This window comes from Chiloscyllium plagiosum, unplaced genomic scaffold, assembly GCF_037043375.1.
Source record: "Chiloscyllium plagiosum isolate Xiang-an unplaced genomic scaffold, Cpla_swu_hap1 HiC_scaffold_3, whole genome shotgun sequence".
Lineage (NCBI taxonomy): Eukaryota > Metazoa > Chordata > Chondrichthyes > Orectolobiformes > Hemiscylliidae > Chiloscyllium > Chiloscyllium plagiosum.
In genome coordinates, this window is record NW_028270141.1 from 95,847,686 (window position 1) to 95,861,134 (window position 13,449).

Below are 13,449 nucleotides of genomic sequence, written 5' to 3' on the forward strand. Positions count from 1 at the left end.
CTCAAGTATGTAGTTTTGAAGTGAGAAATACTATTCCTGTGATAAGAACTTGATTCTGAAAAGTCTACCTCAAATGTTCCCTCAAGGTAACGGAGTTGTTGGTTTAAACATTTACCTTGAATATAACAGCATTCTGAGAATTGTCAGCAAGACCAAGTTTTTCAAAAAAAAAGGACAATGTTGCAGTTCAGCTTTATGATACAATTTTATAGCATTTTGCAGGCCTCCAGCTTAGGAATAAAGCAAACCTGTTAGCTACTGGAAATTTCTAGAACTACTTTAAACCTAGACCCAATCCATATCATTGGCACTGCTGGCTCTATATGTGTCTGAATTATATGTTTTAAATAGGAAATGTGTTTGACATCTATAAAATAGAGACGTGTTGATATGGTAGATGGAGAACATATGGGGGAGAAACATTTTTCACCCTGGAGACTAGTTGGAACCTGGAAGTCACTGCCTGTTTGGGTGGTGGAGGCAGACACCCTCGTCACATTTAAGTATTTTAAATGTGTACATCCAATGCCAAGGCATACAATATTTTTGGCTGGCATGGTTGCGTGGGTCCATGCTTTTCCTCCAAATTATGCAATCAGCTTCTATAATAACTCTAAAGATAAAATAAATTTCTGCTCCTAGACGTTTTGCAATGAAGTTAAGCAAATTACTTCCTCTCTCTTTTTAAATGCATTGCTTCCATTCATTGTAAACTCAAATGCTGGATAATGTGTGCTGTATTTATGCAACACATTTCACTGTAGTTTGTAATAAAATACACATGCCAATAAATAAACCAGTAATCAAAATTTAAAATGTTTGGAGGTGTGAAACATCAGAGCAAACTTATTGAATAATTCCTGTGATGTCAAAACGTGTAGTTGAAAATCTTTTGGGGAATGTTTCCACCTCAATTTCTTGGATACATGTTTAATTTGTATATATTTTGTGCATGGTAGGCTTGCTTACCACAATGCTTCCTAAATGTTTTTTTTCCTCTCTAACTGCTTTTCAAGTCTGAAAAGTCTGTGTGACCCCTTCAGGAAGATGCTGAGATTGGTGATTGGGAGCAGGGTTTGAGGCTGAGAGCACAGGCCTGTTAGAGAAACCATATAACTGTTTAACCCAATTGGAGCTGCACCGCACCAGTGCTGCCTCACAATAGATAACCACAAACTTGCAGGTCCCAACACCAACCCCTCTGCCCCCTTTGTTTTGCAAGTTTTCCAGCTTGTTGATTGGGGTTTGGCCTCTGTATTGGTTGGCAAGACCTGAGAAATCCATATAACCTGCCATTTCTCTCTTTTAAAATCTTTTTTTCTAGGGCTTGGCCTTCACGTTGGAAGAGAGACAACAACTAGGTATCCATGGTCTTCTGCCCCCTTGTGTTCTTGACCAGAATGTTCAGGTTCTTCAGGTGCTGAAAAACTATGAAATGATAAAAGATGACCTTGACCGGTAAGAGTGGCACCACAAATTTACATTTTTAGTAAGACTGATTTGCCTCGTTAAAGCTAATTCCATTTTATTCTTCATGGGATGTTGCCCATCCCAAGCGTTGTCTTTGAAATGGTCTCTCAAGTCATTCAATTTAGAGTGCAGTTAAGATACTATTACATTGCTGTGGGTCTGGAGTCACGTAGGCCAAACGAGATAAGGATTTCCTTTTTCTTAAAGACCTGTTAAACCAGATGAGTGTTCACAAAACTTGACCATGGCTACATGATCACCATTGGAGTAACTTTTTTTGTTAAATTTCCAAGCTGATCATTTTTACTGAACTTTTGTCACTTCAAATAGCTGTCTATCTCCCTTGAAGAGCTTCTGTAATATTCACATCAACCACTCCCTGTCATGGAATTTTCTCATTGGATTTAAAGAACAAAACCATACAGCACGGGAATAGGTTCTTTGACCCTTACATACTAAAACTGTCTTCACTTCTAGGATCTGTATCCCTCTATTCCCTTCCTTCCCATTCATGTATTTGTCCAGGTTCTTGAATGCTGCTATTGTCTGCTACCACCACCACTTTTTGCCAGCCCATTGTAGGCACTCACCACTCTTTTTGTGTAGAAAAATTTGCCTCGCGCATCTCTTTAACTCATCTCTCACCCCAATTCCTTCAACCTGTGTCTCCTTTTAATTGACCCCTCCTTTCTAGGAGAGAGTCTCATACTTTTCACTCTATCCATGCTATTACCAATCTTTTAACCTTCTTTCAGGTCACCCTCTAGCCTCCTGTGTTCCAGTGAAAACAAACCCAGTTTATCCAACCCTTTTGTTTTTCATAGCTGAAATTCCCCCATTGCAGGCAAAGTCATGCTAAGCCCTTTCTGTACCCTCTACAAAACATCCACCTCCTTTCTGGTAGTGTGGCGATCAGAACTAGATGCAATGTTCCAAGTGTGGCCTCACAGTCTATAAAGTTGCAGCATAACTTGCCATCCTTCTCAATGCCCCTTCCAATGAAGGCAAGCAGGTCATAGGCATTAGCTTTTAAACTACCTTTATCTACGTGGGCTGCAACCTTCAGTGATATGTGGACTTGTAAACCCAGATCTCTTGGCACATCAACACTCCTATTGGTTTTGCCATTTACTGTATAATTTCCACCTGTACTTTACATTTGAAAATGCGACACTTCACATTTGTCAAGATTCAACTCCATCTGCCATTTTTCTACCCATGCCTCCAACTGATCTATATCCTGCTCTATCCTCTGACAATCCTCCTCACTGCTTCAGTTCCACCAATCTATATTGTCTGCGAACTTGCTACTTGATCTTATTGACTGTTTTAAGCTAAGATCTTCTCCACAAAAGGAAACATTCTCTCCAACAAAAACAGAAGTTGTTTGAAAATCTCAGCAGGTCTGGCAGAATCTGTGAAGAGAAATCAAAGTTTCAGGTCTGGTGACCCTTGCTCAGAATTAGAAGACTGGAACTGAAATATTTTCTCAAATCTATCAAAACCCCTCAAATGTAAAGATTTTGATTTGGTCAAGAGACAAAAGACCCTGCCTTTCTTGACACGTCTACACATTTCAAATAAAATCCTTGAATATCTTCTGCAAATTCTTGAATGCATTTTTATAATATGGCAACAATATATGGCAACAAGTCGGTGCATAGTACTGTTTAACTGTGGCCTAACCAAGGTTCAGTACAGCTTTCTTTTAACCTTCCTACCTGTTTACCCTTTTTATTTTTTAAGGGAAAAAAAAATTAATACTGGGTTGTTCTCCAAGATCCCTTGTTCCTCTACCCCACTTGTCCTCTCCAGGTAATGAGTGACCACCTTATCCTGCCCAACAATACTAGCATATATTTATCTTTTGTCTTGTTTTTCCATTCTGCAAGTTTATTCATGATCTATAATTTTTTTCTGTCATCTTCAGTATTGATATAATTCTCAAATGTAGAACTTGCTTTTGATTCTAAAGTTCAAAACATAGTTGTGAACAATAGTAGTCCCAGCTGATCCTTGTGGGACATGGTTCTGAATAACTGATCTCTAGTTTCATTCTCTGCTTTCTACTTAGAAGCCTACCAACAATCCATTCTGCAACTTGTTTCTTGGACATTGTTAATCAGCCTACCACGAGAAACCTTATTGTCAGATTTTAGAAAGCCTAGATGAATGACCTCTACTGCATTACTGTTAACCACCATACAAAAAGAGCCAAGCCAGTTGGTCAAGCACCATTTTCCCTTTTGAAATCCAACCTGACTACTCCTACTTATATTTTACATTTCTAAATGGGGTCTTTTATATTCCGCTTTTGTGGGGATTTAATTGTTTCTTATCACTGATGCTTCTAACAAGAATTTGTTACTTGAAATTAATTTGTACTATAATTATTTGTACAATGCCTTTAATTTAGTCAAATGTCCTAAAGCACTTTGCAAGAATGTTATTTAGTTGCTTTGATTGTTCCCTGGTCAGGTTCTGTTACTCTTCCTGAATCAAATTATACACTTAAAATAACTATTTAAAGATCTTGGATGTTTCTTATGAGACTTAAGCTTAAATGAAAAATTTGAAGCATTTATCTGTTAATTTTCTTGCTTTTTTTTTTTAAATGTTATAAAGACATTTCAGAAGTACTATTGAACAACAGAATTTAGTCCAGAGCTACAGAAGGTGTTAGATAATTCCTTTACTGTTCAAAAAAAGTAAAGGGTTATGGTGAGAGGATAGGTAAGCAGAGCTGAGGCTGTGAAAAGATCAGCCATGATCTTATTGAATGGCAGAGCGTGCTCGAGGGGCCAGATGATTTACTCCCATTTCTTATGTTCTTATTAGGGCAGCTTACTAAGAACTGAAAATGTGTTGCTGGAAAAGCGCAGCAGGTCAGGCAGCATCCAGGGAACAGGAGAATCGACGTTTCGGGCATAAGCCCTTCTTCAGGATTCCTGAAGAAGGGCTTATGCCCGAAACGTCAATTCTCCTGTTCCCTGGATGCTGCCTGACCTGCTACGCTTTTCTAGCAACCCATTTTCAGCTCTGATCTCCAGCATCTGCAGACCTCACTTTCTCCAGCTTACTAAGAACAATGACACACAGGTCCATTTTGAAGGAGGAAAGAGAAAGCGGTTTATGCAGGGAATTCCAGACCTTAGGTCCTTGTTAGTTGAAGATAAGGCTGCTGATGGCGAAGCAATTTTACAAATGGGATTGCACTGGGAGGCAAATTTGATTAACGTGGAAATATGTTGGATGGTTATGGAGTTGCAGGAGATGATGGAAATAGAGAGGGGGAGGTCATGCCAGGGTTTGGAAGCAAAAGATTGTGAATTTTAAAAGCAGTTGCTTAACCCAGTTCTGATGAAGGGGTCAATGAATGGAAGTGTGATTGAGTGGGACTTTATGCAACATAAGACCAGTGTCTGAGTTTTGGATGAGTTCCAGATTAGAAGGTGAATGATATGAGAGACTGGTCTACACTGAGGTGTAGATTTTTTTTAAGGTAGTAAGGTTATGCTCGAACTCTAACACTTCTTGCCTGGACTTGAGTTAGTTATGAAGTGAGATTGGGTAGACTAGGATTGATTTCTTTTGAAGTAGGGGAAACTGAGGGTGCACATGATTGATGCATGAAATTTCAGGGACATACAGAAAGAAAATTTTTCTCTTGAGGGATCCATGACCAGGATGCACAAATTTGAGGTAAGGGCAGGCGGTTTATAGGGAATCTGAGGAAAAACATGCTTTCACCCTCAGGATGGTGGAAATCTGGAACTCGCTGCCCATAATGGTGATAGAGGCAGAAACCATCAACATTGCACTCATGATGCCAAGGTGCACAATGCCATGAGCCAAGTGCTAGAAAATGGGATTGGAATAATTAAACTGTTTTTGATTTGGTATCGATTCAATGGTCCTAAGAGCCTTGTGTGCTGTAGACCTCCAGGTCTCTAAGGGAATGGTCAACAGTTTCAACAGCAGATGGTAGGAATCTAGAAATGCTGTGGTGATGGAACTAGACAATCCATTAACCCTTGTGTGAAAGTCTAAGTTAATAAAAGAAATGGTATCTTTTCCAGAGGTATTTTTGATTTGCATTACTCATATATACTCTGCATCTGCGTACCATTGCATGCAAAATACTCCATTAGAGGCAAGATATTTGCCAGTTTCTGATGGAAATCTTAATGAAATCTTTTGCCAATATAAGTGTGAAATCCAAGAATGAAAGCAAGTATTAGCTAATGATGAAATCTCATATTTGGAAGTTTGTGTTCTCCTTGTTTATACAGTACATTTTTGACATGCCATTATGTCCCAAGAAAATAAAACTGACTTTCAGATTTGATTCCTCAATGGAGTTTTGAGGCATGCAATGATTTCCCAAATAAAGGCCAAGTTTCAGATTTCTGATTTCTAGTGCCAGATTTTCAGCACAATAGAATGTACACAGAAGGATTGAGCTACATAACTTAAATTGTTTGTTAAATATCTACTAGGAAAAGGTGTTCCTCTACTAAATGGATATTTTCTACATTGTCCTCTTCGAGATATTTATTTGTTGCCATTTGGCCGATTTGGTTCCTGCTGCCAACTTCCACTGGACACTGAAGTAACATTGAAACAATTTCATTGTTACTTGAGTTGTACGTGGTGGTCAGTGAGCCTGGCCTGTTTCATCTGTTTCACTTCCGAGCTGGCCAGAGACATTGCACGGCATCCACAGAAACAAAGTATTATAAGAGATGGATCTCCAAACATTCGAGTGGAATGCCTGTTCCATGTTTCATTGCTCAAATTGAAATGAATTGTACTTACATGAATTAGTGATTGAACAAAGACATTTACTAGTTTGTGTACTAACTTTGCTTGAAAGTGAAAAAGGTGTGCCAAGTTTTGGAAATTTTAGAGATCCACTTTACGTAAGGATGTCTATTCAGTGATTTTAATCCATTTGAATTTAAGACTGAAATATCATGCAAAATCGATAAGTCTTAAATTCCTTATTGATGTCACAGTAAATTGTTAATGTGCTCATCATGTAGCTACAACTTGACAACAATCTTTGCCATATCATTGTTTTTTTATAGATATTTTTATTAGAAATTTAACATTTTTACAAGTTTACAAAAATAAACAAAACTCTCAGATATAAACATTGATATACAATTAGCTCAAATATACAATAGCCAAAATTTAACAAAAAAAAACGAAAAAAGAAAAAAAAACAAACAAAACTCAACTATCTAGTAATCTAACCTACAACTAACCAGAGTGTATATTTAAGTCTCTTACATGCTCGGAATGTGTTAACATCAGATGTAATAAAACCCGTATTCGTGCGGGATTCCTCCCCCGAGGGGCCCCGGACCAGCCAGGTTTGTAATCTCAATTAAATAAAAGCCCTTGTTAGGATAGCCGAAATATCTGTATTTATGTAATTCAAGAAGGGCTGCCATATTTTATAAAATAATTCGGTCTTTCGGTGCACCATATTTGTAAGGAAGTCAAGGGGAATACATTCCATAATTAATCTGTGCCAATTTGAAAGTCCAGGATGGCCCTTAGCCACCCAGTTCACCAAAATATTTTTCCTTGCACAGAAAGAGAGAAGAGAAAATAGTCTCTTCCCGTACATGTCCAGGGAGGGAAAGTTCGAAAAGCCCAAGAGGAGAGATACAGGGTCCACTTTAATTTCCGTTCCTAAAATTTCTTGTCAGGGTACTTGCTACTTTAGTCCAATATCTACGGATCTTATGACAGGTCCATAAGCAATGTACAAGAGTGCCCACCTCTATTTTGCATTTAGGACACATTGGAGATGCTCCTGCCTTACATTTTGCCAGTCGATCCGGTGCTATATGGGCCCTATGAAGTATCTTCAGCTGGATAGCCTGGGTTCTGTTACAGATAGTAATTCTTCTAGCGTTTTCCCAAATATCATTCCATGTTTCTATAGAGATTTCTAGTCCCAAATCCTGATCCCATGTTTTAAGCAGATTATCCATATCTCCCAATACATCATCATGTAGTAAATGATAAATAGTACTGATGGAAGATACCCCCACTGGTCGTAGGACACTACATTCTCTATCTGATTTATAAAGACTATCTAATAACGTAGTCTTCTTCTGTATATAATCTCGAATTTGGAAGTATCGAAAGAGGTCTCCATTGGGTAATCCGAATTTCTGACGCAGCTGTTCGAAAGACATCAGGACCCCGTCTTTAAATAGATCCCCTAAACATGAGATACCCCTGGATCTCCAGAGTTTAAAAGTGGCATCTGTTAACCCCGGTTGGAATCCAAATGCTCCCACTATCGGTGCATAGGGGGATGTTTTATGTGAATTGCCCTCATTTTGCCGCATTATATTCCAAGCCTTGATTGTATTTAGTATTATAGGGTTTTTACAGTGATCTGTAATGATTTTCCTCTTGTCTGAGAAGAAAAAGGTGAATAAGTGGGTATTTTACTTGAGAGGCCTCGATGTCCAACCAGATTGATTGGGTCTTGTCTGATCCACAATCAGCTATGTAACTTAATAGGGAACTTCACTGATATTTCCTAAAGTCTGGGAAGTCCAATCCACCCGTTGCCTGTGGAAGCTGTAGCTTCTTCAGCTTAATGAGGGGCCGCCTATGATTCCAGATAAAGGAACCCAGCCAGCCATATAATTTACATAAAGCCGTCCTCGGCAGCATCACCGGAAGCATTCTCATAGGATGTAGGAGACTGGGCAGGACATTCATTTTGATTAGTGCTATTCTACCCAACCAGGAAATTGGTAGGTCTCCCCATCGCTGGAGGTCCTGCCTTATCCTTTCCAGTAAATACACAAAATTAGCCTTATACAACTGACCAAATACTGGGGTAATAAAAATGCCTAAATATAAGAAGCCCTCCAGGGACCAACGAAAGGGAAAAAGGGATCCGTCCGCTAAGCGGGGTATCATAGCAAGGCCACCCATTGGCATAGCCTCCGATTTTGATAAATTAATTTTATAGCCTGAGAATGCACTAAATGTATTGATAACTTGGATTAGGCGAGGTACGGACATCAGAGGATTACTGAGGAATAGAAGAACATCCTCTGCATAAAGGGTAATTTTATGTTTACCTGTACCAATCCTTGGGGCCACTATATTAGGATCAGCTCGTATAGCTTCTGCTAGTGGTTCAATTATTAGCGTAAATAACAATGGTGAGAGGGGACATCCCTGACGGCAGCCCCTACCCACACTGAAGCTATCCGAACCTAATCCATTGGTAACCACAACTGCTTTGGGATCACTATACAATGTTGAGACCCATTTGGTAAACACCTGTCCAACGCCAAACCTTTCCAATGTGTAAAACAAATACGACCATTCGACCCTATCAAATGCCTTTTCCGCGTCTAATGAAACCACTACTCCTGGTATCTTTCCCTGATGACAGGCTTGAATCCTATGCAGAGCCCTTCTAATATTATTGGATGATCTACGGCCCTTAATAAACCCCGTCTGATCCTCCTTTATAATATGTGGCAGTATCCTTTCTAGTCTCAGTGCTAACGTTTTAGAAAGGATTTTAAAATCTACATTTAGCAAGGATATTGGTCTGTATGATGTACAATCTTCTGGGTCCTTTCCTTTTTTTAAGGATGAGAGATATTTGGCGCTCTCAGCGAAGGCGGGAGACAGCCCTGACTATATGCATAGTTATACATGTCCATAAGTGGACCAGCCAATATTTCTGTAAATTCTTTATAGAATTCAGCTTGAAAACCATCTGGGCCCAGTGCCTTACCATTCTGAAGTTGCCTAATTGCATCAAGTATTTCTTGGAGTGTAAGAGGAGCATTTAGGACCGATACTTGTTCCGGAGTTAGGCCTGGAAAAGTCAAATTTTTAAAAAATGACTGCATCCTCTTCGTCCTATCTTCACAATCCTGTGATTTATATAACTGAGAATAAAATTCTCTAAAGATCGCATTAATCTTTTTGTGATCATGAGTCAAAATACCTGTACTTTCCTTGATAGATGTAATAGTCTGAGGGGCCTTTTTTGTCTTTGCAAGAAATGCTAAATATTTACCCGGTTTGTCGCCATATTCATATAACCTTTGCTTTGCAAATAATATTTCCCTCTTAGCCGTTTGAGTAAGCGTAGTGTTTAGAGCTGTGCTAAGAGCTGTAATCCTTTGCAATTTAATAATAGGTCTATCAGTGTATGCTGTTTCAGCCGCTTTTAAGCGGGCTTCAAGCAGACGCTGTTGTTCTCCCTTTAATTTCTTCTGGGTCGCTGAGTAGGAGATGATCAAGCCTCGCGTGTAAGCTTTGATGGTCTCCCACATCATTGACGGGTTGCTAGCTGTACCTGAATTAATTTCTAAAAAAGTTTTAAATTCTTGAGAGAAGTACTTTACAAATTTACTATCTTTCATTAGGAAGGGGTCCATACGCCAATGCTGAGGGGATGTCCCATTGTTCCTCGCCTTCGTTTCCATATATACAGCAGCGTGGTCGGAAATTGCTATACTACCTATTTTACAGGATGATATGGAATTTAAAAAATCGAGGGGGCAAAAAACATATCAATTCTGGTATGACATTTATGTGGATTAGAGTAGAAAGAAAAATCTCTGCCCTGTGGATGAAGACATCTCCATACATCTACTAATCCTAATTCTTTGTTCAGATCCATCAATTGTCTAAATCTGGGAGATACTCCTGCAGTACTCTTGGGAATCCTATCTATTTCCGGATCCATAATACAATTAAAGTCTCCCCCTATAATTATATGACGGGCATCAAAAGCCATCAGTTTTGAAAAGGCTTCCGTTATAAATTTAAAGGGGTGTGCCAGGGGGGCAGTACAAATTTAAAAACCCATATTCCTCTCCATTTATGAGGGCTTTAATCAAGATATATCGTCCAGATTCGTCTTTTATCTGCTTTAGGATTTTGAAAGGGAAATTCTTCCGAACAAGAATAACAACTCCCCTGCTTTTTGAGCTAAAAGAAGAAAAAAGGGCCTGATCAAATCCGCCCTGTCGTAAGTTCAAGTGTTCTTTATCTGACAGGTGTGTCTCCTGTAGGAGAGCTATATCAACTCTTTCCTTCTTAAGATTTGATAATATTTTCTTCCTTTTGACTGCCTAATTACTCCCCTTGACATTCCAGGTGCACCACTTAACCGACTGATCAACCATAATCCTCTGGGCCAATCCGAGACCCCTCGGGAGGGGGAAACCCTATCCAGAACATCCCGAGCGTAGAACATATAAAATTTACAAAAATAAAACCTCTTTAATACACCCACAACAATACAGTAAAAAACTATTGCTAAATTTAAAAAATATAAAACGTATCTAAGTGGAGATTTTCCCCCTTGTTCCCAGGGGGTGTCACTTCCTCTCAAAGTCCATCATATCCTCTCCCAACTGATGCCCCACCCTTGACCCAGGCACTCCTCAATAAAATGAGGAGAATTCAAATATAATACAATGCTAGAGTTAACAGTGAGCACCCTACCCCCACCCATACCAACACCTGGATATATTTGGTAATGTTAATACCATATATAAACATATAACTATAAAACACACATATACATACATCCCTCATATATACATAAAATAATAACAGATAACAACCCCAAGGGGGGGGAGAAAATCAAATCCCTCTCCCCAACCCCCATGATAATATTAAACAGTAAGGTAAGAGAAAAAAAAGGGGGGATATAAACCAAAGCGGGGGGAAAGGCAAACCAACATCCATTATGTCTTACAGTTTATCTAAGAGAGTCCAAGAATTCCTTAGCCTTTTCTGGTGATCCAAAGTTATATACGGATCCTTCATGGTTAAAGCGTAACGTCGCTGGGTAGCGTAAGGAGTATTGAATATTTAAGTCCCTTAAACGCTTCTTCGCCTCGTCGAATGCCTTCCTCTTTCGAACCAGAGCTGGGGAAAAGTCCTGAAATAGCATGATCTTGGATCCTTTATCGATCATAGCTTGGGGGTCTTTTCCGAGATTTCTAGAGGCTTCTAGGAGTATCTGCCTCTTCTTGTAGCTCTGCAGCCGGAACAGGACCGGGCGTGGGCGCTGGTTCAAGCCGGGCCCGCGTATCGCGACCCGGTAGGCCCATTCTACCCTTACCTGGCCTGATCCAGCTTCCAGATTTAAAGGTTGTGGCAGCCACTGCTCCAGGAATGCTGTAAGCTGGCCTTCCTCTTCCCGTTCAGGAAGGCCCAGCAAACGAATATTTTTTCGACGATCTCGATTATCGAGGTCGTCAATATGATTTTCCAAGGTCCGGACTCGCTGCTTGAGAGTCCGGACCTGATCCACGGCCGATTGAGCGGTAGTTTCAGAGGTCGCGGCCTTTAACTCCGCCCCTCCAACTCGGCGCTCACTTTCTTGGATTTCTCGGTCGTGCTTCTGCAGCGCGGCCGAGAGCGAGTCCCAACGATTTCTGGATTCTGCAATAAAGGCATCGATCTTCGAATCCAGCTTGGAAATCATTTCTGCAAGGCTTGTCACTGTAGGTAAGTCCCCCGGGGCAGTTGTGGACGCCTCTGCTGCAGCTGGAGAGGGTGGGGGAGGGGTTCCTGCTTGCTGAGAGCTGCGGGCTCCCTTCCCTTTAGTCATTTTTACTTAGGATTAAATTGTTTAAATGTAATATTACACAACTAATTAAATTACACAACTATTATAAATGATTTGGTGAGTGTGGTAGGGGGTGGGTTACCCACTGTACCCAAGCCTTGGGAGGAGCACTATAGACTCCGTCTTGCTGGGTCGCCGCCATCTTGGATTCCCCTGCCATATCATTAAGGAGTTGTTTGGTACAGAGCTTGAGCACTAATGAAAGGGCAAGAAATGGAAACTTCCTTTCTTGTACTCATCAGGACTAGGTCACAAACTGACCAGGATAAAGGAGCAAAGTTTATACAGCATGAGTGTGGGCCCTGACTGGTTGGTGCATTATTGACATGGATATGCAGTAGAATCTGTTAACTGTCAATCTTAGTTTTCAGACCAACCAAGTAAACTGTGGGCTGTGGTGTTGCTATGTGACTGGAGCAAAGATTTGCTGTCATCATGACCCATTTTTTTATTTTAATGAAGGTGCACAATAAGTGTATGAGCTAATTATATTTACACAAAGCAGTATTATATCATAATAATACATAGAGCTTCCAGCATGTGCAAGTGCATCACACACAACCTGACTGGTGATCTTAAATTGATTTTTGATATAACTCTTAGCACAGAGCAAATTTTTTAGTAGACTATTTCCAATAGCAGCATCATAATGGTAGATGTAAAATACTGTTCTCAGCCATGCAGGCAATGCCCTTGATGGGCATGATCACGCTGCCTGCTGGGAGTGGTCAATAGGATGTGTTGCTTGATCAGATTCACCAGTTCTGAGGACATAAGGTCTATGTACCTGACACCACAACAGCACTGAAAGTCATACATCATATTGCTTATTTGCGTGAAAGACGAAAGAATACTTTTGGCTTGCTGGGAACAAAAGATTGACTTGCATTCTTGATACCTGTACAGAATTGTACAATTTAAATGAATTGTATTGATTTATTGGAGGGTTCATCCTGCACCTTGTGATTTTATCCATTTATCAAGTTTGCCTTTCTGTTGTGGAGTGAACATTTTGTAATAGGTGAATTTGACTGACACGGCTGTGTACTTGTATTTATCATAAGCATGAATAAGATGTTGTAAACTCACTATTATGATTACGAAGTAATAGCTGTTAAATCTGTAAATATGGCAGGATTCAACTCAGATTCTATTAAAATTTCAAGTTTTCATGTTCTTTAACAATTTATAGCTTTAAAGAAAGTGCACCCTGTTAACAAAATAAATACATATTAGCCTTTTGCTTTTTCTAACTGGTCTAATGGGGTATGCTTTATTTGCTTGCTTCAACAAGTTGTTTCTTACTTTGCACTTCTATCATTTTA

At 39.7% G+C, this 13,449-nt stretch overlaps 1 protein-coding gene across 1 annotated transcript in view; it reads left to right on the top strand.

The window, feature by feature from the left end:
• me1 (malic enzyme 1, NADP(+)-dependent, cytosolic) overlaps positions 1–13,449 on the top strand; it is a 440,214-nt gene that overhangs the window by 146,475 nt on the left and 280,290 nt on the right. The window contains exon 2 of the mRNA XM_043685873.2: positions 1,325–1,458. Coding sequence (XP_043541808.1) covers positions 1,325–1,458 — 134 coding nt within the window. The remainder of the gene's footprint in view (positions 1–1,324; positions 1,459–13,449) is intronic.